Source organism: Delphinapterus leucas, chromosome 3 (genome assembly GCF_059928025.1).
Source record: "Delphinapterus leucas isolate spDelLeu-1000000601 "Yukka" chromosome 3, BTC_Dleu_Yukka2, whole genome shotgun sequence".
NCBI classification, from domain to species: domain Eukaryota; kingdom Metazoa; phylum Chordata; class Mammalia; order Artiodactyla; family Monodontidae; genus Delphinapterus; species Delphinapterus leucas.
In genome coordinates, this window is record NC_143131.1 from 57,126,790 (window position 1) to 57,152,900 (window position 26,111).

The window sequence follows — 26,111 nt, forward strand, 5'->3', positions numbered from 1 at the left end:
GCTGGGAGGTTTGTATGCCCAGGTGCTGGCGAGACAGGAGGACAGGGAGGCACCTCATCCAGCAGGGACGTTTGTGGAAGGCCCCCGGGAGGTAGTGGCACCATCCCTACTTGGTAGTGAGCCAGGACTTGAAGTCCACTTAAGGATTAGCTGGCAAAGAAAGGGGGAAGAACATTCCATTCTGGGCAGTAGGCAGTCTCTGCAAAGACACCCAGACACCTCTTTTGTAAGGTTTTGGTTTCCGGTTTGCCAGGGTCAGTAGGAAATCCATGAGCTCTGCACCCTCTGCTAAATTTGCAAAGAGAAGAGTTAAATGGGTTTTTAAGAAAGGGAGGTCTTTTAAATCTGAAGCCTCCAGAATTAGAATACGCCTTTGGCTTGGCCGGGTATTTGCCTGTGAAGCTTAGTGATGGTGTCAAGTCCTCAGGAATTCAGTAGGTGCCAAGAATGGTTCCCACCCGGCCCCCCCGTGGTGGGATCTGAGCACACTCCCTGGCAACCCACCCCCTGGTTTCCCAGTTGCTGCCAAACTCCACTTTCAGAAGGAAGTGATTCCATTCCTTTCTGACTCATGGGAATATTAAACAATCAAGATTAAATACCTTTATGTACTTCAAGGGGTGGGTAGGTAAATATCTTTTGACATGTGATAGTGCAGTGACAGGAAAGGAGCAGGTCACGTTTTAATGCTATGCTAGACGGACAACAGAATGTAAAGTTTGTGTGTGTGTGGCAGGGACATACGCTATGTTGAATCTAATTGTGAAGATTTATAATAGCAAAATAATCCAAATAAAAGTCTGCCATCCCCTTCAAATACTTGTAAAAATTCTTTGTTTAGATCCAATGGCTTTAATTCCAGAAACCAGCATCTTCTGAGTCTTTACTGTGTTCATAAAGGCCCTGTGCTAAATGTGATACCTCGTCATCTCATTTAATTGTCAAAACAACTTAATGAAGCAGGTAGCGTCCCCATTTCTCACAGATGAAGATATTGAGGTTTTCTAGAACTTGTAGTTGGGTAGTTGGCAGATCTGGAGTGAGCCCAGGTAATTGGATGCCATTGTGCTCATCACCAAGCTAAAGCAATCCCATCATCCCTAAGTTTGAAAAGTTGCTCTTTTTCACAGACATAATTTTTAGTGTTTTTTTTCTTTTCCCCCCCACACCTTAGTTTTATTCCTTGACTTCAAACCAACTCAGTGACTTGTCTGGGCTTAGCAGTTATTATTTTTCTGGCAGAGTAATATGCAATAATGTGAAGATGTTTAGGTGAAATTTAAAGAGTGTTGGACCTACTACATCTAACAGGTAATGTTAAGACTCTAATTGGCTATGCTTATTAGATACAAAACCTTCTCCCAAAGGTTCTCTGGGAAACCTTTCATGTTAACAAGGCATCATCTCCAACGTGTATTACTTCTTAGAACACGTTCACTCACACATCAGAATGGAATAAGAAAGGTAGAGAGGGAAGCCAGTGATGCTGTGACTGTAGGCTATTGGTGATAAGAGCCATTGAGAAAGTAAAGGGAGAACAAACAAATCTGTTATTAAAGAACCATAGCAGAAATCAGTTTGAGCTTCTTAAAGTAGTTTTAACATTCCATGTATAGGGTGAATGGATTGAGAAGAATCAATGTTCTTTGTGCTAGGTTAGTGGTTTTCCAAGAGTGGTGCCCAGACAGCAGCATAAGCATTCCCTGCATTCCCTTAGAACTTGTTAGAAATGAAAATTCTCGTTCTAACTCGGTCCTAGGCCGGATAAAATGAGATTAGTCTTCCTAAGATGGGGTGGATAATTATTAAACCTAATCACATCAGGATGAGGATCAGGGAATTTGGATTTTTTTCTTGTTTGTAATTGATTCTGGATTTGTTAAACTAACAATAGCACCATTTCTGTGCTGATTTGACTGTTAACACTGGATAATAACAAGGTAGTCAGATAGGTTAATAATATTTAATGAGCCCGATAAATATTAGATAATTTTATATATGATATTTTTCTTTCATTTCTTCCCCCTTTTATGTTACAGGCTAAATAATAACTGAGTCTCTTGGGGCTGTTTCCTTAGGTTAAAAACGTTTCTGCAGGCACACAAGACATGCCTCCTCCCCTTTCTGACTACGGGGAGAGAGTGGACAGCCCCGTGGCCTACTCCTCCAATGGTAAAGTGAACGAGAAGCGACTGTATCCAGAGTCTTCCTATAAAACAACACCGTAAGTAGCGTCTTCCTTCTTTTGCTAGAATGAGTCCGAAAAAGTGAGTATTTGCATGTGTTTATAAATCAGTTGCTGTTTTGTGCCATTTGCAAAAAGAAAAGAAAAAACCCAACAGTTTTCACAAAGGCTGGAGACTGATCTCTGCCTTATAGGTGGAGGCGGAATGTAGTTCTTTCCTATTTCTGGTTTTGAAGTTTAGATGAGGGTGGAAGGGTATTACGGATTGATAGCAGAGCTAAGTGTGGTTCTCAGTCTCTCCTCCTTCCTATAATTATTAGATCTCTTTTGCTAGGGGATGTGAAACTGATAAAACCTCTAGATTTTGTTTTACCTGTGGTGTGAAAAACCTCACAGTGAGTTTCTGGCCTAGAGTAGGTGCCATTCAGGTTATGGAAATAGTATCCCTGTTGCGGTTTTAGGTTACCCTGAAGTCTAAGTCTAATTCACCTTAATGACAAGAGAGAGATATTGGGGATATTGTTAAGGACTTGGATGTAGTTTGCCTAAGGATGATAAATTAACGTTCCTGTATATAATTCTAGAACTCCAAGTTCCTTCGTAGACCAAAAAAATAAACCTTCCCTTTAGCTGATTTGATCGTTCTAAGTTAAAGGTTTATCTGCCGGGAAATTTTTGTTCAAAGTTTTATCTCCAACCTCCACCGCCACTTAGGGGGCTGAGTTTGTAGAGATCCACTCTGAGTGCATAGTAGTTTGGGTGCCTGGAGCCCCTAAGATGACACCAGCAGGTGAGTTAAGTATGGAATCAGTTTGAAGAGAATAGATTTTATTACCACCCTGGAATGGAATTTGGAAGTAGACTGGCATTCTGCCTTACCCTCTGTATGTTTTATTTTGGTCTTCAGCATCAAGCTTACTTTTGATTTCAGTTGTAAATGATTTGGAGGAAGAGCATTTTCTCTCTTCTCCTTCTCTTTGGATTTTGACAAAAACCAAATCATGTGAGGCTATGAGAGGCAGAGGTACACAGCAGAGATGCAATCCTTGTAAAAGGGTCAAGCTATGATTTGCATGACTTCCATGCATACAAAATAAATACCTACAATGCATCTTGTGACCAGCTGTGCCTCCAAATTAATTGTAAGGCCTGCAGGGCTTCACAGCGTTCCCACATGCTGTCCCTTGTTATGAGAACTAAGATATTTTCACAGATTCATTTGGAACAGTTTAAATATCTTACTTATTCTTCAGTGAGCCAGTATATTCATGATGTAAAATTTAAAAGGAGCAAAAGGGAATCCCTTTTGTCCCCAGCTGTCTAGTTTCTCTCCCCAGGGGCAGCTAGTGTTACCAATTTCTTTTACGTCCTTCCAGGGGTTATTTTTAAGTAAATATGTTGGCCAAATATGATGTTGGTTATTTTTTCCTTTTAAAAGACAATAGCATATTAAATGCATTGTTAGCAATATATCTTCGTGATTGTCCATATCAGTATACAGAGTTTACTGATCTGTTTTATAGCTACATAATATTCCATTAAATGGGTATACTAAAATTTGTTTTATTAATCCCACACTGATGCACACTTTTCCCCAATGTCTTGTTATTACAAACCTCTGCAGAGAATGAACTTGCACATTGCACCTTTATCACTTTGCAAATATGTCAGTGTATCTGGAGGAAACATATTAAAAGCACAATTGCCAGGTTAAAGGAAATTGCATATTTTATTTTGATAGATGTCGTCAAATTGTACTCCATAAGGGTTGTACCAGTTTGTACTCCAGGAGTACACCCTAGAAGTTTTCTGAAGGCCTGGAAAATGCAAATATGATGCTTAGTTTTAGAACCCAGCAGAAGGGGAGGATGGGGATGGTGCCAAGGTAAGGGATAACGAATGCAACAGTGTGTAGTAATGACGGGAGGAGCTTGCAGCCTCTGGCGGGTAGTAGACATTGTTGATTGTTGTCTGTGGCAGAGCATTGAGCGCTACGGAGGATTCAGTGTACGTCCTCCTGGATGACGAAGGGATGCACGTTAAGCCGTAGCCTGTCTTTCTTCAGGTGTTTCTTGAAGGTGTTTAGTAACTCACCAGTGCCTCTCCTCCTTATTATTGTAGTGGATGGAGAAGGAATTAGAATCAGAAGGTTGTCTGAGGTCCAGATTAAGAATGAGGTGCCTCAGTACTAAGATGTTTTCCCCCCCGAGGCATAATGTACGTTCAGTAGAGAGCACTAATCTTGATATACAGCTTGATGAGAGTTCACGCATGTGGTCACTGAAGTAACTACGCTTCGACCGAGAGAGAGGCATTTCAAGCACCCCAAAACGTTGTCTTCTCCACGGGTACCCCCCTTTCCCCACCACCACTGTTTTGACGCCTGTCACCATATCAGAGCTCTTATAAAATGGAATCATATGGAAATGATTCTGGTGTCTGGCTCCTTTTGCTCTCACCATGATGTCCTAACCTTAGAATTTTAAGGCAGTTAGAATTAATCCCGGATTAGGAGACAGCGGAATGTAGCTGAAGACAGTTTCTTCTCCACCCTCTCTTAAGTGAATTCGGGAGGTAGTAGGTACACTCCCTACTCTCTTTTCCACACCCAGGGTGAATTAACCTTTGTAAATCAAAGAAGTGGAGTGTTGATGCCATGCAGAGCTTTCAGGGCAGGCTGACACCTTAGAGTGCCCAACGAGACCGTTGTCTGGTAGTAGTATTTAGGCTGGTAGGATAATCTGTTAGGGCTTTTACACGGGTTGTAGGAATTCACTGGTTCGCCTAAGGCCCAGAGATGGTGCTAGCTTCGAGCACAGCATGATCCAGGGACTCAGAAGATATATCAGGGTTCTTGTTGCTATGCTGGTTTTATTCTCAGTACAGCTTCTTTTGTAGCAGGCTAGCCATGCACATTCCTCAGGCTGTCCTGATCTTCTAGCGCCAGATTCAGAGAATGGAATTTACTTTCCCAAAACTTACATATCAAATCTATTGGAAAGATTCTGATTGGTCCTTTTTGGGTCCAGGAAGATGGAGTTCTCTGATTGGCAAGGCTTGGATATTCCCCTCAGTGATGATGGCAGTTTTAAAATACCATGTATATCATGGATGTCATTCTAACAGTCATTCCAACAGTCATGACACTCGTGATCATGCATTTTGTTTCTCCCTCCTCCCTGATACTGGGTGTCCTCAATGAAGAGAATTCTTGTGAATGTCTTTTCAGTTCAGTAATTACCTTGAACCCCTGCCATGTACTGGGCCAGGTGCTCCTGGGAATACGGAGTTCGTGTTCCCATGGAGGTTGCAATACAACAGGGGCGGAAGGAAGTGCACAATAACTACACTGTTGGGGTGAGATAGAGCAGCAAAGGCATGTGAGGGTGTGTGTGTGTGAGAGAGAGAGAGAGAGAGAGAGAGAGAAAATAAAGCAAGTTTAAAAAAGAAGGAAGTCAAAAACTACACAAGGGCAGATTTCCGCACCTAGGGGACTGAGTCAGATACTGAGGAAAGTATACAGGTGGTTACTTCTGGCTTGTGCAGATTTTCAAACTAATCAGACTTGTCTCTAAAAGTAGGTTTGAAGGTGACTAAGAGTTCACATATCCCCTAACTGTTAAATTTATATATACTTTTCTTGCCAAGCATTTCGTTTTTAGCTTTCATGCTGTATCAAGTTATTGTTTAGTGTTTGAAAGGGTGTAGGAAGAGGGGAGATGGAAAACTTCCAAGGTGAAGATTTATAATATCAATACCTAATATAAAATTACGGGAGGAGGCCCGCCTTAATATTTTGGGGTTTTTTTCTAATTTCTTTTGCCCTTTAGCATCCTCCCCCTCTGGCCCGCAGCACTTCAAACAAACCCACTGCATTCTAAAGGTTTTATTTGCCACCTCGAAGCTAAGAAGCATAGTCCCTGGCAGAGTGTCTAGGAACTCGTTAATCATTGACTCACAGAGAAAGTCACATTTTCCTTCCTTTAGAAGTAGCATTAACAGAGCACTCAAAGCCATGTTAACCTGGATAAATTTAGAAAGAAGAAATAAATACCACCACCACCCCAGCTACCCCCCCCCAAAGCTTTAGGAGTCTATAAGAAATTAATAAGTGTGATTAGAAATCTAAGACTTTGGCAACAGTTAGAACCAAGCAGTTTTGGATCACCTAGAAAACAGTCCACCTCGTGGATAAACCTCAAGATGACAGTTCTGTAAGTTGAAAGCAATAAAAAACGAAATCTGTCAGACTTTTAAATAGTTGACTTGAATAGCAAGGCTGATGTTGGAAAGTCTCAGGTGCCTTGTTTCTCCTCTTGCCCTACTCCAGCTCTGCTACAGGGGGAAAGTGCAGCTTTGCATTTCTGTTACTCAGAAGTAGTCTACAGTTGCCACAGCTCTTGGTCTTTTATTCCATGTTAGGCTTCGTTTTTCTGCTTGTGGCAGAAACATTATATGCAATTTAAAAATCTGATGCAATATTAAATAATTGGCGTTACAAAAATAAGTGTAATGTTAACTCTTCCATTTCATTCATTCTACAGGGCTTCAGGATTAACAGTGCAACTTAAAAAAGTCTTAACAAGCTCCTTCATCCATTACAATATAAAGCTTTTTAGGTTTTTTGTTGTTTTAGTTTAAATTTTCAGTATTTTTCATTTTTCAACATTGTATCTTGAAAAGAGAATTGATACAGAGGAGTCTAAAATTAATATTACCAAGAGGTTATCTCTGAGAGTCAGCCTCTAAAGGTAGATACGTATGTGCATTCCTCTCCCCACTCAGCATTCCATGGAACTAGAAGAACCTGTAGAAGAGAGTCGTGATTGTTATTTTCCTAACAGCCTTTTGTGGAGTAAGTCCCTGGCACGGGTCAGGTCAATAATTCTCTTCCAGATCAGCGTGTTTCCTAAAGTGAAATCTTACATCCATTTTTCGTACAAGGCTTACTAATGAGCTCCCCTTACATCAGAGCCTCAAAGCTGTTTGTGTGCATTAGGGGAGCTGGGCTGGTGCTGGGTTGAGTGCAGGAAGCTGGGGATCTGCCCAGTGCTGGGCAGGTGGCTGGTTGAGTGAGTGCGGCCCACGTGTTGCTGCCCTCTGTGGTCTCGGTGCTCTGACAAAGTCTGGTAACGCTCGCGGACAGATGATTCCTGTTTTGTTAGGGTGCCTGAAGTGGCTCAGGAGCTGCCAGTGACTTCACCTGTGGAGGACTTCCGGCAGTCTCATTACAGCAACAGTGGTAACTTGGAGACGCTTTCAAAAAGGGCTCCCTCGAAGGGCAAGGCAGGAAAGTCGAGGAGATCAGAGCAAGACCACTATGAAACAGACTACACGACGGGCGGCGAGTCCTGTGATGAGCTGGAGGAGGACTGGATCAGGTACTGGGGCGCCTCTTGCTGGAACCCCTTGCGCATCTGATGGTTGTACAACCAGGTTTTGGTGGTGTTGCCTCCTCAACTGGGGTGGGTGGTACAACTTCGTTCTTTGCCAACCAGGGCTGGAGACAGTTTCTTGATATTTTTTTTTCCCTTAGTACTCTCTTTTTTTTTTCCTGGTACGCGGGCCTCTCGCTGTTGTGGCCTCTGCCGTTGCGGAGCACAGGCCCCGGACGCGCAGCCTCAGCGGCCATGGCTCACGGGCCCAGCCGCTCCACGGCATGTGGGATCTTCCCGGACTGGGGCACGAACCCGTGTCCCCTGCATCGACAGGCGGACTCTCAACCACTGTGCCGCCAGGGAAGCCCCCTTAGTACTCTTTTGTAATAAAGATTGACCTGGAGGGAATGTGTTTGGCTTAAAAGCACTTTGGCTTAAAAACATGTCAACACTTTCAGTGCACCTCCACAAAATGACTGATAAACTTCACCAGTGCTGTATGCTTTTACCAATAGTCACCCAAGCAAGGTTTTTCAAGTAAATGAAATACAAGTATAGAGGAACTTTGTTTTACTAATTATAAAATTCCGGACCAGTGCTATGGCTTTCCTTTGGCATTTACTTTTAAGTTAAGCTTTCACGATGAGACCAAGAGAGTCTTTTAAAAGTTTAATCCAGAGGACTTTGGCAAACAGTTTTGTAAACAGTGGAGTTAACAATTTAGTGTCGTGGTTATGTTACTTTGTGTGTCAGTGGTTTTGTTATAGTCCATCATTGCCAGCTGTACTCGTGTATGACCTATAGCCTTTTTTTGCCCAAGTATTCTGAGGAATGGGACACAAATCAGAAACATTTGCTGTGTGACTTGTGGTTAATCAAAACATTGCTTCTCAAGGTATTAGGAGGGATGGATGGGGCAAGTATAGCTAGAAGTCCCATACTCACTGGTGGCTCTCATATTTCATCTCCCCCTTACCCCTCAAGAGTTTTGGCCTAGTTCAGTCATCTGTCTATAAAATATTTGCCTGTCTTGTATCATGCAAGATTTAAGTGAAAACTTTTAGAAATTCTGAATTCTTGTTTCCCTTTTGAGCAAATCATTTAATTTCTCCTGTCTGTAAAATGAAGATATTTAGACTGTCTTAGATATGACATTTAAAATTCCATATTGCTGTGAAGTTCCTTAGTCCCATGAAACAGTTCATAGTATTTCCTCAGTGGATTATGGGTGGTTAATAGCATCATTGTCATATGTAAAGAATAGCTGGCATATTGAGAGATTACAAGTGGTACAGAATTTCAGGGTTTTTTTCATAGTTTACCACATTGCCAGATTATTTTTACAATGAGCATGCATTTTCATACATGTACCTTTTAATGTCTACTTTTACAAACAAAGTGATTTCCATTAAGGAAAAACAAGACACCCACCCCCCGCCTCAACAAAAACAATGCTCAAAACAGTCTGAAAACTGTAGGTGGTAGCAGAAAACAGCCAGCTGCCAGTTAGCTGCTCTGCCGCTGAAGTGATGAAAATATCCTTTGTGTTCCACAATTCCAGTTTTAACACTTTTAACGTTAAGTATCCATTCTCATGTGGTGTTGTGTATTCAGAATAAATGAGTTCCTAAGACCACCCTGAAATTTCATAAATGATTTTCAACTTATTTCTAAAAATCAGTAGGCATAGTTTTTTTTTTTTAAAAAAAAAACATGAGCAGCAACGTAAAAAGCATAATCATTCTTAAAAGAACTCATTTGCATCCCACCTTTCTCTACCCATAAGCAACAAATACAAAACCAAGGGCTTCCCTGGTGGCACAGTGGTTGAGAGTCCGCCTGCCGATGCAGGGGACACGGGTTTGTGCCCCGGTCCGGGAAGATCCCACATGCCAGGGTGGCTGGGCCCGTGAGCCATGGCCACTGAGCCTGCGTGTCCGGAGCCTGTGCTCCGCAACGGGAGAGGCCCGCGTACCGTAAAGAAGAAAAAAAAAAACAAAAAAACAAGAGAATGTCATTCTCCACATCCCACCAGCTTATCATCTTTGAGGAAGAAGCACGGGATCTTAGGTCGGCTGAGGATACATAAGTAATCATTTTCTCACTGAATTTTTAGGGAATATCCACCTATCACTTCAGATCAACAAAGACAACTGTACAAGAGGAATTTTGACACTGGCCTGCAGGAATACAAGAGCTTACAAGCAGAACTTGATGAGATCAATAAAGAACTCTCTCGTCTGGATAAAGAACTGGATGACTATAGAGAAGAAAGTGAAGAGTATATGGTAAATTGAAATCTGATAATTATATATTACATAGAATTTTATTCTAATCTATGGAGCTACATTATCCTTTATACTAATATTGATACAGATTTTGCTAGTAGTTATCAAACTAATTTCATTGAAGAGTAATTGAAATCAAGTCTTAGATTAAAGTCTTTCCAAATTGAAAAGTGTACTAACGTAGTTAAGAATTACAAAGCAATGGTCTGTGTACATATTGGTTTGGCCAAAAAGTTCGTTTGGGTTCGTCCATAATACATCCCTTCCTTCTTAAAAGAAAATCGCTACATTAGTTTTTCTATTTATAAACAAAGTTCGCTCCTTCTGTAAAAATTTCAAATAATACAGAATTACATACAGAAAAATAAATTGCCTTAAATTTTGTCACCAAAATATTAGTTGTTAAAATGTCCCCTCTGTGCAGAAGTGCACCTAGACACAATCTTTGATAAAGAATCATAAATTTTACTTATATCCTTCCTGCTTTTTTACTCAATAATAATTTATGGCTCTTTTTTTTTTTCCTTGATCACCTGGCTGGAGTAGTGTTTGTCCATGTAAAGTTACTCATTACTTTTTTTTGTTTGTTTTGTTTTGTTTTTGTGGGTTTTTTTGCGAAGCCTACTCATTACTTTTTAACCCCCATCTCCATATTGTGCTCTTTAGAAGGAAGTCACTATGCATAGATCACACTTAAGGACTGGGGAATTATGCTCCAGCAGTATACCTACACAAATTATTTGAAATTTGTCTGCATGGGAGATTTGTCACTTCCTCCCATTTATTTAATCATTTATGTCAGTATAGACTCATGGATATTTGTTTTATACTTTGGGTTATAATCCAACACTACTTAGTTTTGTTGCTTGAATTGTTTTAGTTAGGACCATTGGGAACTCTTTCGGTTGCCTCCTGTGTTTCTTTGAGATATCCCCATCATTGTGAAGGTTTTTCTTTTAAATACTTACTGGCGCTGCTTATATCTTGCTTTTTTATTCAATGATAATTTATGGTTATCATTTCATGTCAATAATAAAGATCTACTTACTGAGAAAATATTTTTATGTGTTAAAAAAATAACTCCACAATTTTCAATTTTGTGGTTGTACCATAATTTACTTGAGTGATCCTCTATGAATAGACATTTAGGAATGTCTCCCCACTGCCACACATACGCTCTGCCCCTACTAGTAATACACTGGTGAACCTCTCCATCTTTACACACTTACCCACTTATCTGCTAGAACGAATTCCAGAATGTGAAATTGCTGAGTCAGAGGTTAGTACATTTAAACTTTTGTTGCAAAAGTGCCCTCCAGAAAGATTATATCAACTGTATTCCTGCTAGTAACGCTCTAGAGGCTCCTCTGACCCACATCTCACTAACATTTTATTTCTGAAAAATTACTGACTTGTGTCTTAGATACCAGTATTTAAACTTTTTTATCACATCATGTATTTATTGGAACTTCATAGTCCTTTTATGAAATACTGTTTGCTTTTTTTTTTTTTTTTTTTTTTTTTGCGGTACGCGGGCCTCTCACTGCTGTGGCCTCTCCCGTTGAGGAGCACAGACTCCGGACGCACAGGCTCAGCGGCCACGACTCACGGGCCCAGCCGCTCCGCGCCATGTGGGATCCTCCTGGACCGGGGCACGAACCCGTGTCCCCTGCATCGGCAGGTGGACTCTCAACCACTGCGCCACCAGGAAAGCCCCCCCTTTGCCATTTTTAATTGGGGTGATCTGCTTTCCAGTTTCGAAGTATTTGCTTCATATATAGTTTATTTATTGTTTTCTTTTATGGCTTCTCTGTGGTATCGTAAACCTTTCTTAAGGCAGTCAATGCTTACTCATTGTTACTGTGTCCTTGATGTGGAAGTGCTGAGGTTACAAAGACAAATCATGTTTCCACCCTCAAAGAGCTCATATTCAAAGAGAGAAACTGACACCTAAACAACTTTGACAATGGGACTAATGCCATATTTACATTATGTATAGAAAGTACTGCAACTAACTTCTCTGAGAAGGAATAAAGTCTGCTGAAGTCCTGGAGAGTTTAGGGGAGGCTTCACTGAGAGGTAACCAGTACACATTCTCCAGACAGTAGGGGAGGTACATGAGTACAGCTATAAGGGGAACATGACGGAAATCTGGAAGCATTCATGTGCTTACTTTTTTAAAGAATTGCAAACGGTGGACACTGAGACTGGCAAGGTGGGAGACTAGATTAGTAGAGAATTTAATGGAGTGCTCAGACCAGTTTTATAATGGGATATAACCGGCTCAGAGCCGTGCTTTCTGAAAAAGTTCTCCGGGGTCTACATGCCACGTGGACTGGCATGGGGAGAGATGAGAGGCAGCACAGACAGTTACCTGTCTGTATGGATGGAATGTGAGAAGTATTTTAATGTCATAAATTTCCTGTCACTGGACTCCTCAGGCCCTCCTACTGACCATAATAGTTTTGAGAACTTTAAGACTTCGTTATTTTAATTCCCTGTATTTTTGTCATAAGATGACATTTTTAGCTTCGAAATATAACATCAGGAGTGTTATTTTTGAAAGAGAAGATGCCCCACTAAACATATTCCTTTGTTCCTCTTTAATAGGCTGCCGCTGATGAATACAACAGACTGAAACAAGTTAAGGGAGTAAGTATCCCAGATTGTAAGATTCTTTTAGGAAGAACTTATCTATTATGTGCTTTTCATTTAACCTTTAGAGTGACTCCGGATACCTTGTCACACATGCACTGATTATAGGCAAAAGGCCCTATAATTGCAAGATGAAAACTGTAAGAAGTTGGAACCTTAATTTCCGTTGTTTGCAACTACAACCAGCACTGATGCAAAAAAAAAAAAAAAAAAAAAAATTTGTGTTTTTAGTTTGAAGTATACATACAGAAAAATACACAGATCATAAGTATACAACTTGGTAAATTTTCACAGAGCAACCACACACCTTTGTACCTGGCATCCCGATAAAGAAATACATTTAGTAGTACCCCTTGTATGCTCATCCAATTTTTACACTCACCCCAGAGGTAACCACCATCCTAAGTTCTAACATCATGTATAAGTATTGCGTGTTTTGAACTTTATATAAATGGAATCATACAGTATGTAATTTGTGTGTGATTTCTTTTGCTCAGTGTTGTTTGTGAGAATCATTCAGATGGTGGCCTGAAGCAGTGGTTCATTTTTAAGTGTGTATGCACACAGGCACACATTTGCTAGGTATATACATAGTCATGAAATTGCAAGGTCATTGAGCAAGTGGGGATCCTGCCTTGGGTAGGGACTGTCAACAGCATCCCTGGTTTGTGCCACTTTACATTCCTAACAAGCAGTGTAGATTCCTGTTGCTTCATATCCTTGCCAACACTTGGCATCATCAGTCTTTTTTTTTTTCTCCTTTGGCCACACAGCGTGGCTTGTGGGATCTTAGTTCCCCAGCAAGGGATCGAACCTGGGCCCTCAGCAATAAAAGCACAGAGTCCCAACCACCCACTGGACTGCCAGGGAATTTTCCCAGCATCATCAGTCTTTATTGCCTTAAAACATTTTTGGTTTTTAAAAGACCTTATATTAATTTTTAAAACTCCAGAATCATTAATTTTTTTTTTGGCTGTGCTGCGCAGCTTGTGGGATCTTAGTTCCCAGACCAGGGATCAAACCCGGGCCCATGGCAGTGAAAGTGCCGAGTCTTTTTTTTTTTTTTTTAACATCTTTATTGGGGTATAATTGCTTTACAATGGTGTGTTAGTTTCTGCTTTATAACAAAGGAAAGTGCTGAGTCTTAACCACTGGACCACCAGGGAATTCCCAGAACTTCATGAATTTAAATTCAAGAGTTTAAAAACGTACATAGTACAATTTCCTGTCTCACTCCCTATTTACCCCGTTTCTTTATTCTAAGTAACCCCATATCACCAGTTTCTTGTTTTACTGATTTTTACTTTTTTTTTAAATCGTGTTTTAACAAAAAAAGGCCCATAAATTTTCTTGGTCACTTTACAAATCATTAGAAATGAGTGTATCCTTTGTAAAACTCAGGTTAGAAGATATGATTAAGAAAAGAGAATCAGCTGCTCATGTGGTTAGAGATAACTGCCAGGTGCCTTATGCATGTTACTTCATTTAACACTCCCTGCAATTCTATATGACTAATGCTCCCTTTTTGTTGTTCACCTCTGCCTTCCCAGCAGCTAAAACATAGCTCGTTTTTAGTTTGTTAAATTTACGCGATTCTTTTTTCTTTCCTCCTTTTTTAGTCTGCAGATTACAAAAGTAAGAGGAATTATTGCAAGCAGTTGAAGAGCAAATTGTCACACATTAAGAAGATGGTTGGAGATTATGATCGACGGAAAACATAGACAGCAGATGCCACATTGTTAGGTTAAGAAGTATCTGACTGACATCTCTGCAATGTTATCAGGAGTCAAAATGACTTTGGACTCTAACCTGGGAGGCCAAATCTTTGTGATCATTACAGAGTTTTGGTAGTTTTAATATCATCAGTATTGAATGATATCATCAGTATATCATCATTTTATAAATAGCTTTTGATAATCGACTGGGCTGAACACTCCAAGTAAGGACTTTATGCTTTAAACATTGGTTCTTGTATTAAGAACTTTTGTTTGAGGTTTTTAAAGCTTTAAGGAAGGTCCTGGAGTACACTGTGCTGTGAACTTTCACACCCTAGGCAATCAGGTGTTAATACCTAAGTATGCTCATTGGGTCTTGTAGGGGATAGTTTAATTCTCCCAGAATTCTCCCTTCAGATAACTGTTACTTATAATCATTTATTTTCAGATAAGGAAACTGGGGCCCTGCAATAAAGTCTCTGAAGTGAAACTGCTTGTTGCCTAGCTTGCAGTTTTGGTTAAGTCTGTTTTATGACTCCATTGATAAAGTCCCTGGCCTTTTCCTATTTTAACTACTACGGATACTGAGTCCTACCAGCCTCCATATTGATTTTTTTCTGTGTATAAATGCTGAAGAGCTTTTTATTTCATGTTATCCTGGTAATAAAGATCATGTAAAAGTAACAAATGTGTGAAATTTGAAGATTGTAAATATATGTTTACCTTTTAAAAATCAAAGTTTAAACCTACTGGTTAGAATTTTGTTGCGTATTTTTAAATGCTTTTTGTCTTTTATGGTTTACATGCTTTTTTTAAACCAACTAGCCTTTTCCATTATATCAAAGTATCCAATTACAATTCAATTGTGACTTGAATTGTATCTTATGGGAATATTCAAGTTTTGTACATATTTTATAATTATTAAAACTGGTGTTTTCTTTCCATAATGTACCTTTTTTTTTTTTTTGCGGTACGCGGGCCTCTCACTGTTGTGGCCTCTCCCGTTGCGGAGCACAGGCTCCGGACGCGCAGCCTCAGTGGCCATGGCTCACGGGCCTAGGCACTCCACGGCATGTGGGATCTTCCCGGACCGAGGCACGAACCCGTGTCCCCTGCATCTGCAGGCGGACACTCAACCACTGCGCCACCAGGGAAGCCCCATAATGTACCTTTTTGATGTCATTAGTGCTGTTAATACTAAGCTATGGAAAACTACACTCAGAAGTTGTATCTGTTACTGTTTTAAACTGTTTTGGGTGCTGTGCTGGTTGGTAGCTTCCTAAATCCTTTGGCTAACAGAAGGCTGATTTGTCTGGAAATGGAATCCAATATCATAAAACACCAAATTATTTCAAATGGTGCCCTTAAATCTCAGCTTTTTTTTTAATTCAGTTTTTTTCTGGTAAAGTAAAATTAGCTGATAATACTGGATATATAGCTAACCAAGTTGATTGTGATTATCCCCTCAGTTTGGAACTCTCATTTAAGTATATTGTTTTTAATATATAAGTCTGAATCATTTTCCAGAGATAAAAATAAGGTTTCCATTATAACGCTGATACAGTTCTTCAAGTTGAAGAAATTCTTAATTTTCTATGTGCTGTTCATACTACAAAAGGTGATAATTAGTTTATGTTTTTCATGTCTTTTGGATTCATACAAAGTGTTAAGGACTCTCTTGAGCAACTTAATTGATTTTTATATGTCTTAAAATTTAAACTGAAGTCAGCACACTTAGTTTATGAAGGCAAGTTTGCCAGTGTTGTGACTGAACAAGACCATTCAGCTAAATGCAGAAAGTCAAATAGCATGAGTTTGTGCTGTAAAATTGTGCCATAAAATTGAACTTTGAAAGTTAAAAAAATCATTTTTCAAATGTACTTACATACATTTGATCTCTGAGCCAGGATCAGGGTGGTTCTTTTGGTGGTGGGGGGGTGGCTTTTTTTTTTTTTTTTTTGTCTGTGCCATGCGGCTTGTGGGATCTTAGTTTCCTGACCAGGGATCGAACCCGTGCCCCCTGCAGTGGAAGCGTGGAGTCCTAGCCACTGGACTGCCAGGGAATTCCCCTGGGGGGTTGGCATTAACCATCGGAACATAACTTTGAAAAACCACTCAGGCAGTTTTCTAGTCTGGAAAATAGAGATTTAGATTAGATTTAAGAGGTCTCTTCCATCTCTGACCTCCTGTGGTTGTGTTTGCATTCTGCTTTCTGCTATTAACCATTGTTCCAAAGATTTTGTTGAAAAAGCATGTGGTTCGGGATTTCCGTGGTGGTGCAGTGGTTAAGAATCCACCTGCCAATGCAGGGGACACGGATTTGATCCCTGGTCCAGGAAGATACCACATGCCGCGGAGCAACTAAGCCTGTGCGCCACAACTACTGAGCCTGCGCTCTAGAGTCCATGAGCCACAACTACTGAGGCCAAGTGCCACAACTACTGAAGCCCATGCACCTAGAGCCTGTGCTCCGTGACAAGAGAAGCCACTGCAATGAGAAACCCATGCACTGCAAAGAAGAGTAGCCCCTGCTCGCCGCAACTAGAGAAAGCCTGCATGCAGCAACGAAGACGCAATGCAGCCAAATAAATAAATAAAATAAATATGGCCAGTTATACCTACTTTCCAAAGCCAAATGGTGAAAACAAGTTTTTAAAAGCAAACTGGGTTTTAAAAGTACATGTATCATCCCAATCCCATATGTTTGGTGTATGCTGGGTACAGCTTTATGGTGTAAATTCTTTTTAGTTTTAGGCAGATAATTCCCTTATGTTTGGCATTGTGATAACTCATAGATAATGAACAAATGCTTGAACAGATAGTATAGAGTTTACATATCAAGTTAAAGATTATCAGATACTCTTATAAGCAATTCTGGAGGGTTTTAATGAGGCTTGAATGATTGAGGTTCCATCTAAAGGTATTGCAATAGGCAAGCTCATCTCTCCCAGTTTGAGAAGTTGTACACTTTGAATTTCGGCTTGATTCCACTGGCTGAGCTGTTTGTGAATTTCCTAACTCTGGATTGTGTCCAGCCACCCATGGGCAGAGAACAGATTGTTCCATTCTTCATAGTTGTTGCTTAGTTTTACAAATTGAAACGTTTGACTAGGTTATATCATTTCTTTATTCTACCACTTTGTAAGCAATTAAAATATTGGGTGGGTCGTAATAATGGCAAAAGATCACCATGGATTTATGCATTTTTGTTTTGTTTTGCCTTAGTACCATTCCTACTTGACTCAAGATCTGAGACAGATATATTCAGAGGAGAGTAAACTTTACAGTTGGGAAAAGCTTGAATGATTCGGCCTCCAGTCCACAGATAATGCTTTAATTTAAATTCATTGGGGAGTCCTCTGTCCTTTTCCTGTTTTTCCACAAAGTCTTCCCAGACAGGTGGATAGTAAACATAAATGAGAAACTTGGGGCTTGGGGTTGTAGCTGTTTGTTCTATAGGTGTGAGTCCTGTCTTGGAACAGAATGGCTAATCAGAACAGAAGGAAAGAAAAGTGTGGGGTTTCTGGAAGGAAGGGAGGGAGGAAGAGGGGATACTAGGAAGGAAGTAAAAGGAAAAAGGGTGGAGTTTGTGTGTGAGTCCTGTAAAGGAGTCAAAGATGTAGGGGAGGCAAAGATGGAAGCCAACTGGCACTGGGAATCAGCATTGCTAATTTCCCCTCCTCACCTTGCAAAGACAACATCAGAACTAAACAGTGAGACCTTGTCTTCTGGGGAGAAATAAAAGGACCTGGTTATGGAGTTGCAAAGTTGTGATGCGCAAGCCCTGTAGGGTAGGTGGAAATAATCCCATCTTATAGATCAGACTTGGGATGTGACTTGCTTCAGGTCACCCAGCTAGTGTGGCAGAGCCTGATTTTTAATCCAGGTCTGTTCTTTCCACTACTGTGCAGGATGGCTTCTGTTTATGTTTTTGAGGGGGAAGAATACATGGAAAGATTTTAGTACCAACAAAACAATATAGGCAACAGAGGGGAAGCGTGCGGTGATGGGGAACCAAAGAGGTTCCGGCAGTGCCTTTCTCCTTTTCCTGGGCATAATCCTTTTCTGAGGCTCTGGGGTGCCTTGCCTCTCCATTTCTCAGGTATGGGAAATGCTAGTAATTCTGTGTGTATTAGCAGATATCTCAAACAACTTGTTCAAAATTGAACTGATCTTACCAACCCCCCACCCTCTCAGTAATTGCAACTCCAGCCTTTCAGCTGCTCAGCAACAAACTTTGGAGTCACTGATTTTTTTTTATAACAAACATCCAGTCTATTGACAAGATTGAGAATCCAGCCGTTTTTCACTAGCTGCACTGCCATACTATGCTAGTCCAAGCCATCATCATCCCTTCAAAGTTCTGACAGTGCTTCGAGACCCGCACTTCTGATTTCAGTTGCCACCACTCATCCCCTGCTTGCCCATACCGTCCCTCAAACACACCAATGTGCTTCCACCCCAGGGGCCTTTGTACTTGCAGCTCCCTTTCCCTGGAGAAATCTTTCCCTAAGTATCAGCACGGTTAACTCCCTCCCTCATTCTGGTCATGGTTCGACTGTCTTCTTGGCATGCGGGATCTTATTTTCCCCACCAGGGGTCGAACCTGTGAACCCTGCAGTGGAAGTCTTAACCACTTGACCACCAGGGAAGTCCCCTGACCACCTATTTTTAAACCACACACTTTCCCCCTTCCATGCTTAATTTTTCTCTATGGCACGATCACCATTTGATACAGTATGTTTTTCTTCATAACTGTCATGAGGGCAAGGATTTTTGTCAGTTTTTCATTTCTATTTCCTCAGTGCTTAGAACTGTACCAGGCCCCAAATAGGTGCTCAATAAATATTTGTGTCATTTAGCAGGAGCAGCAGAGCAGTCCGGGAAAACCGCTGCACAGCAAGCTGGCTCAGCTGAGGCTGCTGATGTGGTCAGAGTCCTTCATGCTAACCTTTTGTAAATAATAAAATCAAGTCTCAGATGCCGGATGGACGGCTACCAGGCCTCCAACTTTCCAAGGGCGAATGGCCACCACTCTTCCCGCCTCCTTGCGAAGAGCTGGAAGGAAGCAGGACGTCCCTCCCCGCGAAGTCAACAAGGTTGCTCCGGCCTGCGAGCGCCGCGCTCCGGCCACCACCGCTCCCAGCAGCCGGAACGTTTGCGCGTCGCCACCGTGCGCGGCGGAAGGACTTCGGCGGCGCCCTCAGAGCAAATTGTGCAGAGCTTCCGGCAGAGCGGCCCTCAGCAGGACAGGTGAGGCCGCGGTAAAGGTTTGCCCGAATCCGAGGCGTGGATCCGAGGCCTGGGAAGTGTGGCAGCGGGAGGGGCTGCGCGGCTGGAAGCGGGGATTGAATGGCCCAGAACCGCCTCGCAGGGAATGAGGATGTGTGGGAGGGGGAGGAGGGCAAATTCCGTCTAGGGAGCTGCATAGAAGCATCTGGGGCAGCAGTGTGGAGAGTGGCTCTCCTGCCCTAAGGCAGGGCACGAGTTTGGGGACTTGTGGTCCTGGGTTCTAGCTCGTCACCAGCCTCCAGCTGTGTGGCCTCAATAGAGTTACCAGCCTCTGACCCTTGAGTTCCACACCTGAAAAGCAGGACAGTTATCACCCTTGCCTGTCGCACAGCGCTTGGCAGGGTTAGGTGTGAGGGAAAGCTTCATAAATTGCGATGTGTGGTGCAGATCTCATTTGTTTACGTGTAGCTTTCTGAGCTCATGTGAAGGAATCATACCACCAGCCTTCCCCAGGGGGAAGTGGCTTTCCTGGGGTTGGATTCCCAGCGATATTTGTAAGAAGATGGAATATTGGGCAGTCATAGGCAGTTGGATATGCTGACCTAAGAGGTTACCAAGTACAGTTTCCTCCAGGCTGCATAAATCCCTTCTCTATTAACTGCATGCATTGTAAACATCCAGCTTCCCTTTGAACATCTGCAGTTATGGGGATCTTAATACCTCTGTCCTATCCCTGTAATTTCCCATTGCAGACAGTTCGAATTAAGAAGTCCTTGTATGCAGTGAGCCAGAGGTGGTCCTGCTTGCAGCTTCTACTCATATAGTTCTCACTTTGTTTCTGAACTTTCAGAGAATTAAAAGTAATAAAATAAAAATAAAATAGTTTAAATATTGATGTGATGGATGGCAGTAGCCACCTCTTTAAGAATTTAAGCTTTTGATTTTTGACATTCATGATAAATACAAAAACACCTCCATGGAAGATCAAAATGTTCAATTTAGTCACTGTATGCTGTGTTATTACACTCATCATTAAACCTACAAGGCACCAACATGGTGTGTTGAAGTAGCACTGATGTCAGAATTAATGCACTTCTTGTTATTTCAGGATACTAAAGTGGATCACCTTATCTCCTGAAACAAATGAATCTCTTCCAGTGCCAGGGAGTGGCTTGTTAATTCAGTGAGAGACACACAGAACTTTAGCAAATAATATCTGATTGTAGCAGGTGCCAGAGAAAGCGGTGATGCCATAAAAGCAGTCTTAAACTTGTCAATAGGTTTTAATTCCAGAAGTCCATTTATAAAAATCGATATATATTTAGATTTTTAAGCATATTTTTCTATAGGAAAAATGAAATAAATGAGGTTGAGGTCTTGGTTATTGTCCTCATCACAAAAATTAATCTTTGCCCCTGCCAATGATGGGATTTGTTTTGTCCTTAATGTCTTGGCACTTAGGATTCCTTTGATCTTTCATCTGTGGTAGAAGGAAGTTGAAAGTGAGAATGTAGAATGGGGAGGGAGATTCCATTGGGGAGGGTGGAGGTGTGGATGTGATGGGGGTGTTTATTACTTGGTTATGGTTAATAGAGTACTCCCAACACCAATTTTATTCCTGATTATTATTTTTTCAAATCCTATGATCTTTTTTTCTAAAATAACATGTGAAATCCAGACAAAACAAAATGCAAATGTTTTAAATTTTTAACTTTGAAATAATTTTAGATTTACAGAAAAGTTGCAAAAAAAGAAAAGTACAGAGTTTCCATATAACCTCCCTCTTGAGACAGCCTGAGCTAATGTATAAAGTTCCTTTCCAAATGCTTACTAAAATTATTTAAATAATAATGAAATTATTAAATAATTAAATAAAATTTAAAATAAATTAGTTGAGATCAAAATCAAGGTGGGGCATCCCTGATTATTAAAGAGATACATGTTCATATTGAAAATATGAAAATACAGAAAAGAATAAAGAAGCAAAAAACCAATCATCCTTAATTGTAACATCCATCAAAACCATTTGTCCTATTTATTGAATTACTAAATATTTCCTTTTTCTTTTAATAGTTGGGGTTATAGTGTAGGTTTAATATTGTATTTTTTAAAAAATTATGAGCCATAAGCATTTATCATTTATGAATAATAATAAATTTCATTTAAAAACTTGATTATGAGAAAATTCACACAAAGGTAGAAAGATAGTACAGTGAATCACCATGTATTCAGCACTCAGCTATAATAAGCAACAGTTGTGGCTCGTGTTTCATCTACACCTGTACCCACTTCTCATAATTCTATGGTTCTGTCCTATGACACATCTTTAATACATTTTTGTTTTTTTTTAAATTGTAAAGAGATGCTTATTTGTGGTGGTGCCAAATTTGTGCATAATTATTCGTATTCTTTCTTGGGGATGGGAAAAGAGTTCCATGAGGATTTTAAAGTATTTTTCATTCAGCTACAATTATTGAATAAATTGCAAAAAATAAGATGATTTTGCATTCTGAGTTTTTTTTTTTACTTTGTGTGTTTACTTTCCGCTCTTTACTTTTCAAATTTAATTGTATGCATTTGGTGACAAACATCTTTAATCAATTCACAATCTAATGATTTTTTTTAACAGAATATTGAATAATACAAAACAGTAAGAAAAAAATGGATGAGGAGCCTGAAAGAACTAAGCGATGGGAAGGAGGCTATGAAAGAACATGGTAAGTAGGGCATTATTACTTTCCCTTCCCTTTTAGATGTTGTTTTGGGTTTTGTTTTTGTTTTTACAACTTTATTGAAGTATATTTTACACATGTTAACATTCACCTGTTTCTTATGTATAATTCAGTGATTTTTAGAAAATTTACTGGATTGTGCAATCATCAACATAAATCAGTTTTAGAACATTTTTACCACCCCAGTAATATCCCTCATGTCCATTTACAATTAATTCCATTCCCACCTCCAGTCCTAGGCAACTACTGTGTGCTTTCTGTTTCTCTAGATTTGCCCTTTCTGGACATTTCATGTAAATGTAATCATATAATATGTGGTCAGTTGTGTCTGACTTCTTTAACTGAACATACTGTTTCAAGTTCATCCATGTTGTCGCATGAATCAGTAATTCATTTCTTTTTATTGCTGAATAGTATTCTGTTAATATGTTTATGCCATGTTCTTATTCATCCTTTCACCATTTGATGGACATTTAGATTGTCTATAATTTTGGGCTGTTATGAATAATGCAGCTGTGAACATTCAGGTGCAAATCTTCGTGTGGACATATGTTTTCATTTCTCTTGGGTTGATAAAATTTTAGCTTATCTTTTCAAACAAGTAATTATTGCTTACAGGGAGATTCTTAAAGAAGATGAATCAGGATCACTTAAAGCTACAATAGAAGACATTCTCTTCAAAGCAAAGAGAAAAAGGTAGGTAAACTTTGTGTGTGTTACAAAAGGTAAAATATATTCCTTTAGGTGTTTCTGTCCACTTATGGCCACTCCTTGGTACTTCATTTGAGCTGTGTTTCAGGGAAACTGACTTGTAGCCTTCTAAATAGGGGGAAGGAGCCAGCAACCTAGTGCCTCATCAGGGAAATTGATCTTCAGGGACTGTCCAAAATGCCCATAATTATATGCATCCATAAGTTAATAATTTATTTCACTAAAAAAATGCAGGTTAGTTGAAAAGTTGTAATGATTTTTCAGGTAGTAGATGGTATTCCATTAAAATGTTTGCATAATTTTAACAGGGTATTTGAGCACCATGGACAAGTTCAACTTGGAATGGTATGTTATTCTTTTTTCCTTTTCTGGTACAGGACTAGTTTGAGTTAGAGAAACATTCTGGCTTAATAGAATAAACAACAGTAAAACAAACTTTTTAAGGGAATATATTAAAAATATATGTGTAGAATATGTGAATACTAAATGATATTTTTACTTCTTGATCAAAAATGTATTTGAAAATTGTTCTTTTGGGGATTTTTTTTGGTAGATGCGCCATCTTTATGTGGTAGTAGATGGATCAAGAACAATGGAAGACCAGGATTTAAAGCCAAATAGACTGACATGTACTTTAAAGGTATACTAAAATTATTCTAATTTATACTACATGTGAGGAAGGATGCTGAATTCTGTAAAAGAAATGGTTTTAAAGAAAGCAATCTTTTTTTTTTTTTTGAGCTAATACAAACTATAGCTAAGTAGAAGTGCTACCGGATCATTTACAGAAATGGTATACCAAAATAGCTAATTATTTATGCTTTTAATTCTACTCCGTGTTAGGATCTTGCTTTGTCAGTTATCCCTTTCTTTATTGAATCTTCATTCTCCTTTGACTTACTTGAATCAATCTCCTCAGCTTATAAACACATTCAGATTATTCCTAATTTATTAAAACCCATCCTCAGTTTTGCTTATTCTGTTTGTCTTTATTGGATCTTTTCCTCGTTTAGATTGTTTCTGTCTTATATGTCCAAATGGTTCCATCTTTCAAGGCCTAGCTCAAACCTATCTCATCACTTACCGTTTCAAATTCAGGTTTATTTAATATTTCAAAATTTATTATTTTTTATTTATTTAATATTTTTACTTCTGAACATTTTTTGAAAATCTATAAACTTAAAAATCATTAGAAACAATGCTTCATAAATAGATTTCACAGGCACTTCCCTGGTGGTGCAGTGGTTAAGAATCTACCTGCCAATGCAGGAGACACGGGTTCAGTCCCTGGTCCAGGAAGATCCCACATGCTGTGGAGCAACAAAACCTGTGCGCCACAACTACTGAAGCCCGCACTCTAGAGCCTGCGAGCCACAACTACTGAAGCCCGCGTGCCACAACTACTGAAGCCCACATGCCTAGAGCCTGTGCTCCGCAACAAGAGAAGCCACCTCAATGAGAAGCCTGCGCACCGCAATGAAGAGTAGCCCCTGCTCGCTGCAACTAGAGAAACCCCACGTGCAGCAACGAAGACCCGGCGCAGCCAAAAACAAATAAATTAATTTAAAAAAAAAAAGATTGCACAAAACCTGTTTTCTGTGGTTGTTGTTTTGCCCTTATCTAGTATTTCCTTTTTGTTTTCTTTGAACAGTTGTTGGAATACTTCGTAGAGGAATATTTTGATCAAAATCCTATTAGTCAGGTATGTAGATAAGTGATGTAATTCAGAATTAGCATCCTGATATTATTGCCAAATATAATTTATTTTTTAAAACATTATACATATATTCTATTGGTGATTAAGTAATTCAGATTGTGTATAAGTTTCTGGGACACTTAGCAATGAAAAGTAAGATAACTCTAGAAGTTAATGTACAGTGAACACATAGCTCAGTTTATATCAGAAGTTTCTCATGTTACTTATTCCTTTTGTAATTAGTCATTTATTTTAGTTACATACATTCTTATCAAGAAGAAATAATTTGTTAAATTAATAATGATTTTTGTTTTTATTTTGAGATTGGAATAATTGTAACAAAGAGTAAAAGAGCTGAAAAACTGACTGAACTCTCAGGTATGCATAAAATTACCTTTATAGCACTCAAGGACTTGGCTTTATTTACCCAACCTTGTAACTCTGTAAGGTTGCCTGATAAGTAAAATGAAGCCTTTCTGCAGGCTCTTTAGGTAAAACACTTAAAAAACCCTCTATTAAACTCTTGGTCTCTAAAATGACCTGTTTTTTTGTTTGGTTTTGTCGCCCACACGGCATGAGGGATCTTAGTTCCCCAACCAGGGATCAAACCCGTGTCCCCTGCAATAGAAGCGCAGTCTTAACCACTGGACTGCCAGGGAAGTCCCTAAAATGACCTGTTTTAAATTGAGTTCTGTTTTTTCATTTGTTTTTTTTTTTTAACTTGAGTTCTGCACAGTCATGAATAGTATTATAATGAATGTAAATGTGTTTATTCTTATCCTGAAAGCATTAAGATAAAATTATTTTAACCATTCAGAAGATCCACTTAATCTTAAAATTAATTTTTTAAAGGTAAACCTCTAAAGAACAAAGAGTATACAAATTGAATTGTAGTTGTTAATGATTAGATTTTCTGCTTGCATGACATGCCTAACTGAATTTTATTCTCTTAAGAGATAATAATGGCAGATTTTATTTGCTTTGGTATATGTGCCATTGCAAACTTACATCACTAATTCTATTTTATTTTCTGTAAAATACACTGTCCCTTAAATGTGGTTCTCAACCTTTCATCCTCACCAATACACATAAAATTGACACACTTCCATCATTAGTAATTTTTCATTATGGCAGTAAGTAGTGAAGTGTATGTTAGCCTGGGGTCATCCAGGAAACTCAGTTGGAAGTAATCCAAAAAATCACAAACTAGCTTAAGGGCAAAGGGGAAATTACTGGCTCATGTTGAAAGGTGGGCTGACTTCACATATAGTTGTTTCTGTCTGGCTTCATTCTCTGATAGGTTTTCTGAGAGGTGAAAAGATGTGTATTAATAGCCCAAGTCTACATGACCCTCCTAGTCCGTAGCCTCAGCACAGGTTCCAAAGAGGACTCTTATTGACTCTGATTATGATCTGCGCATCCATGAGCCGTCAAAGTAGCCAAGGGAATGAAGTATTTTGTTGGTAGGCCTGGATTACATGTCTGTGTCTGGAGTAGGTTAGAAGCAGGGTAAGTTCCA

At 39.7% G+C, this 26,111-nt stretch overlaps 2 protein-coding genes across 10 annotated transcripts in view; both read left to right on the forward strand.

Annotated features, from left to right (window-relative positions):
* OCLN (occludin) overlaps positions 1–16,147 on the forward strand; it is a 48,332-nt gene extending 32,185 nt beyond the window's left edge. For 3 of the 6 annotated variants that reach the window (XM_022595782.2, XM_022595754.2, XM_030759650.2), the window contains exons 5-9: positions 2,079–2,224; positions 7,351–7,566; positions 9,680–9,851; positions 12,462–12,503; positions 14,126–16,116. In XM_022595782.2, the coding sequence (XP_022451490.1) occupies positions 2,079–2,224; positions 7,351–7,566; positions 9,680–9,851; positions 12,462–12,503; positions 14,126–14,227 (678 nt within the window). In that variant the 3' untranslated portion in view covers positions 14,228–16,116. Of the gene's footprint in view, positions 1–2,078; positions 2,225–7,350; positions 7,567–9,679; positions 9,852–12,461; positions 12,504–14,125 lie in introns of all 6 variants that reach the window. The other 3 variants (XM_022595773.2, XM_089908953.1, XM_089908954.1) reach the window with 2 other exon arrangements.
* A 3,426-nt stretch (positions 16,148–19,573) lies between these two features.
* The window catches only part of LOC149749568 (general transcription factor IIH subunit 2), a 32,100-nt gene continuing 25,562 nt past the window's right edge, over positions 19,574–26,111 (forward strand). The window contains exons 1-6 of one of the 4 annotated variants that reach the window (XM_089908975.1): positions 19,574–22,170; positions 22,804–22,881; positions 23,205–23,241; positions 23,450–23,536; positions 24,548–24,598; positions 24,916–24,970. In XM_089908975.1, coding sequence (XP_089765101.1) covers positions 22,115–22,170; positions 22,804–22,881; positions 23,205–23,241; positions 23,450–23,536; positions 24,548–24,598; positions 24,916–24,970 — 364 coding nt within the window. In that variant the 5' untranslated portion in view covers positions 19,574–22,114. The remainder of the gene's footprint in view (positions 22,171–22,803; positions 22,882–23,204; positions 23,242–23,449; positions 23,537–24,547; positions 24,599–24,915; positions 24,971–26,111) is intronic. The other 3 variants (XM_030759695.2, XM_089908976.1, XM_022595740.2) reach the window with 3 other exon arrangements.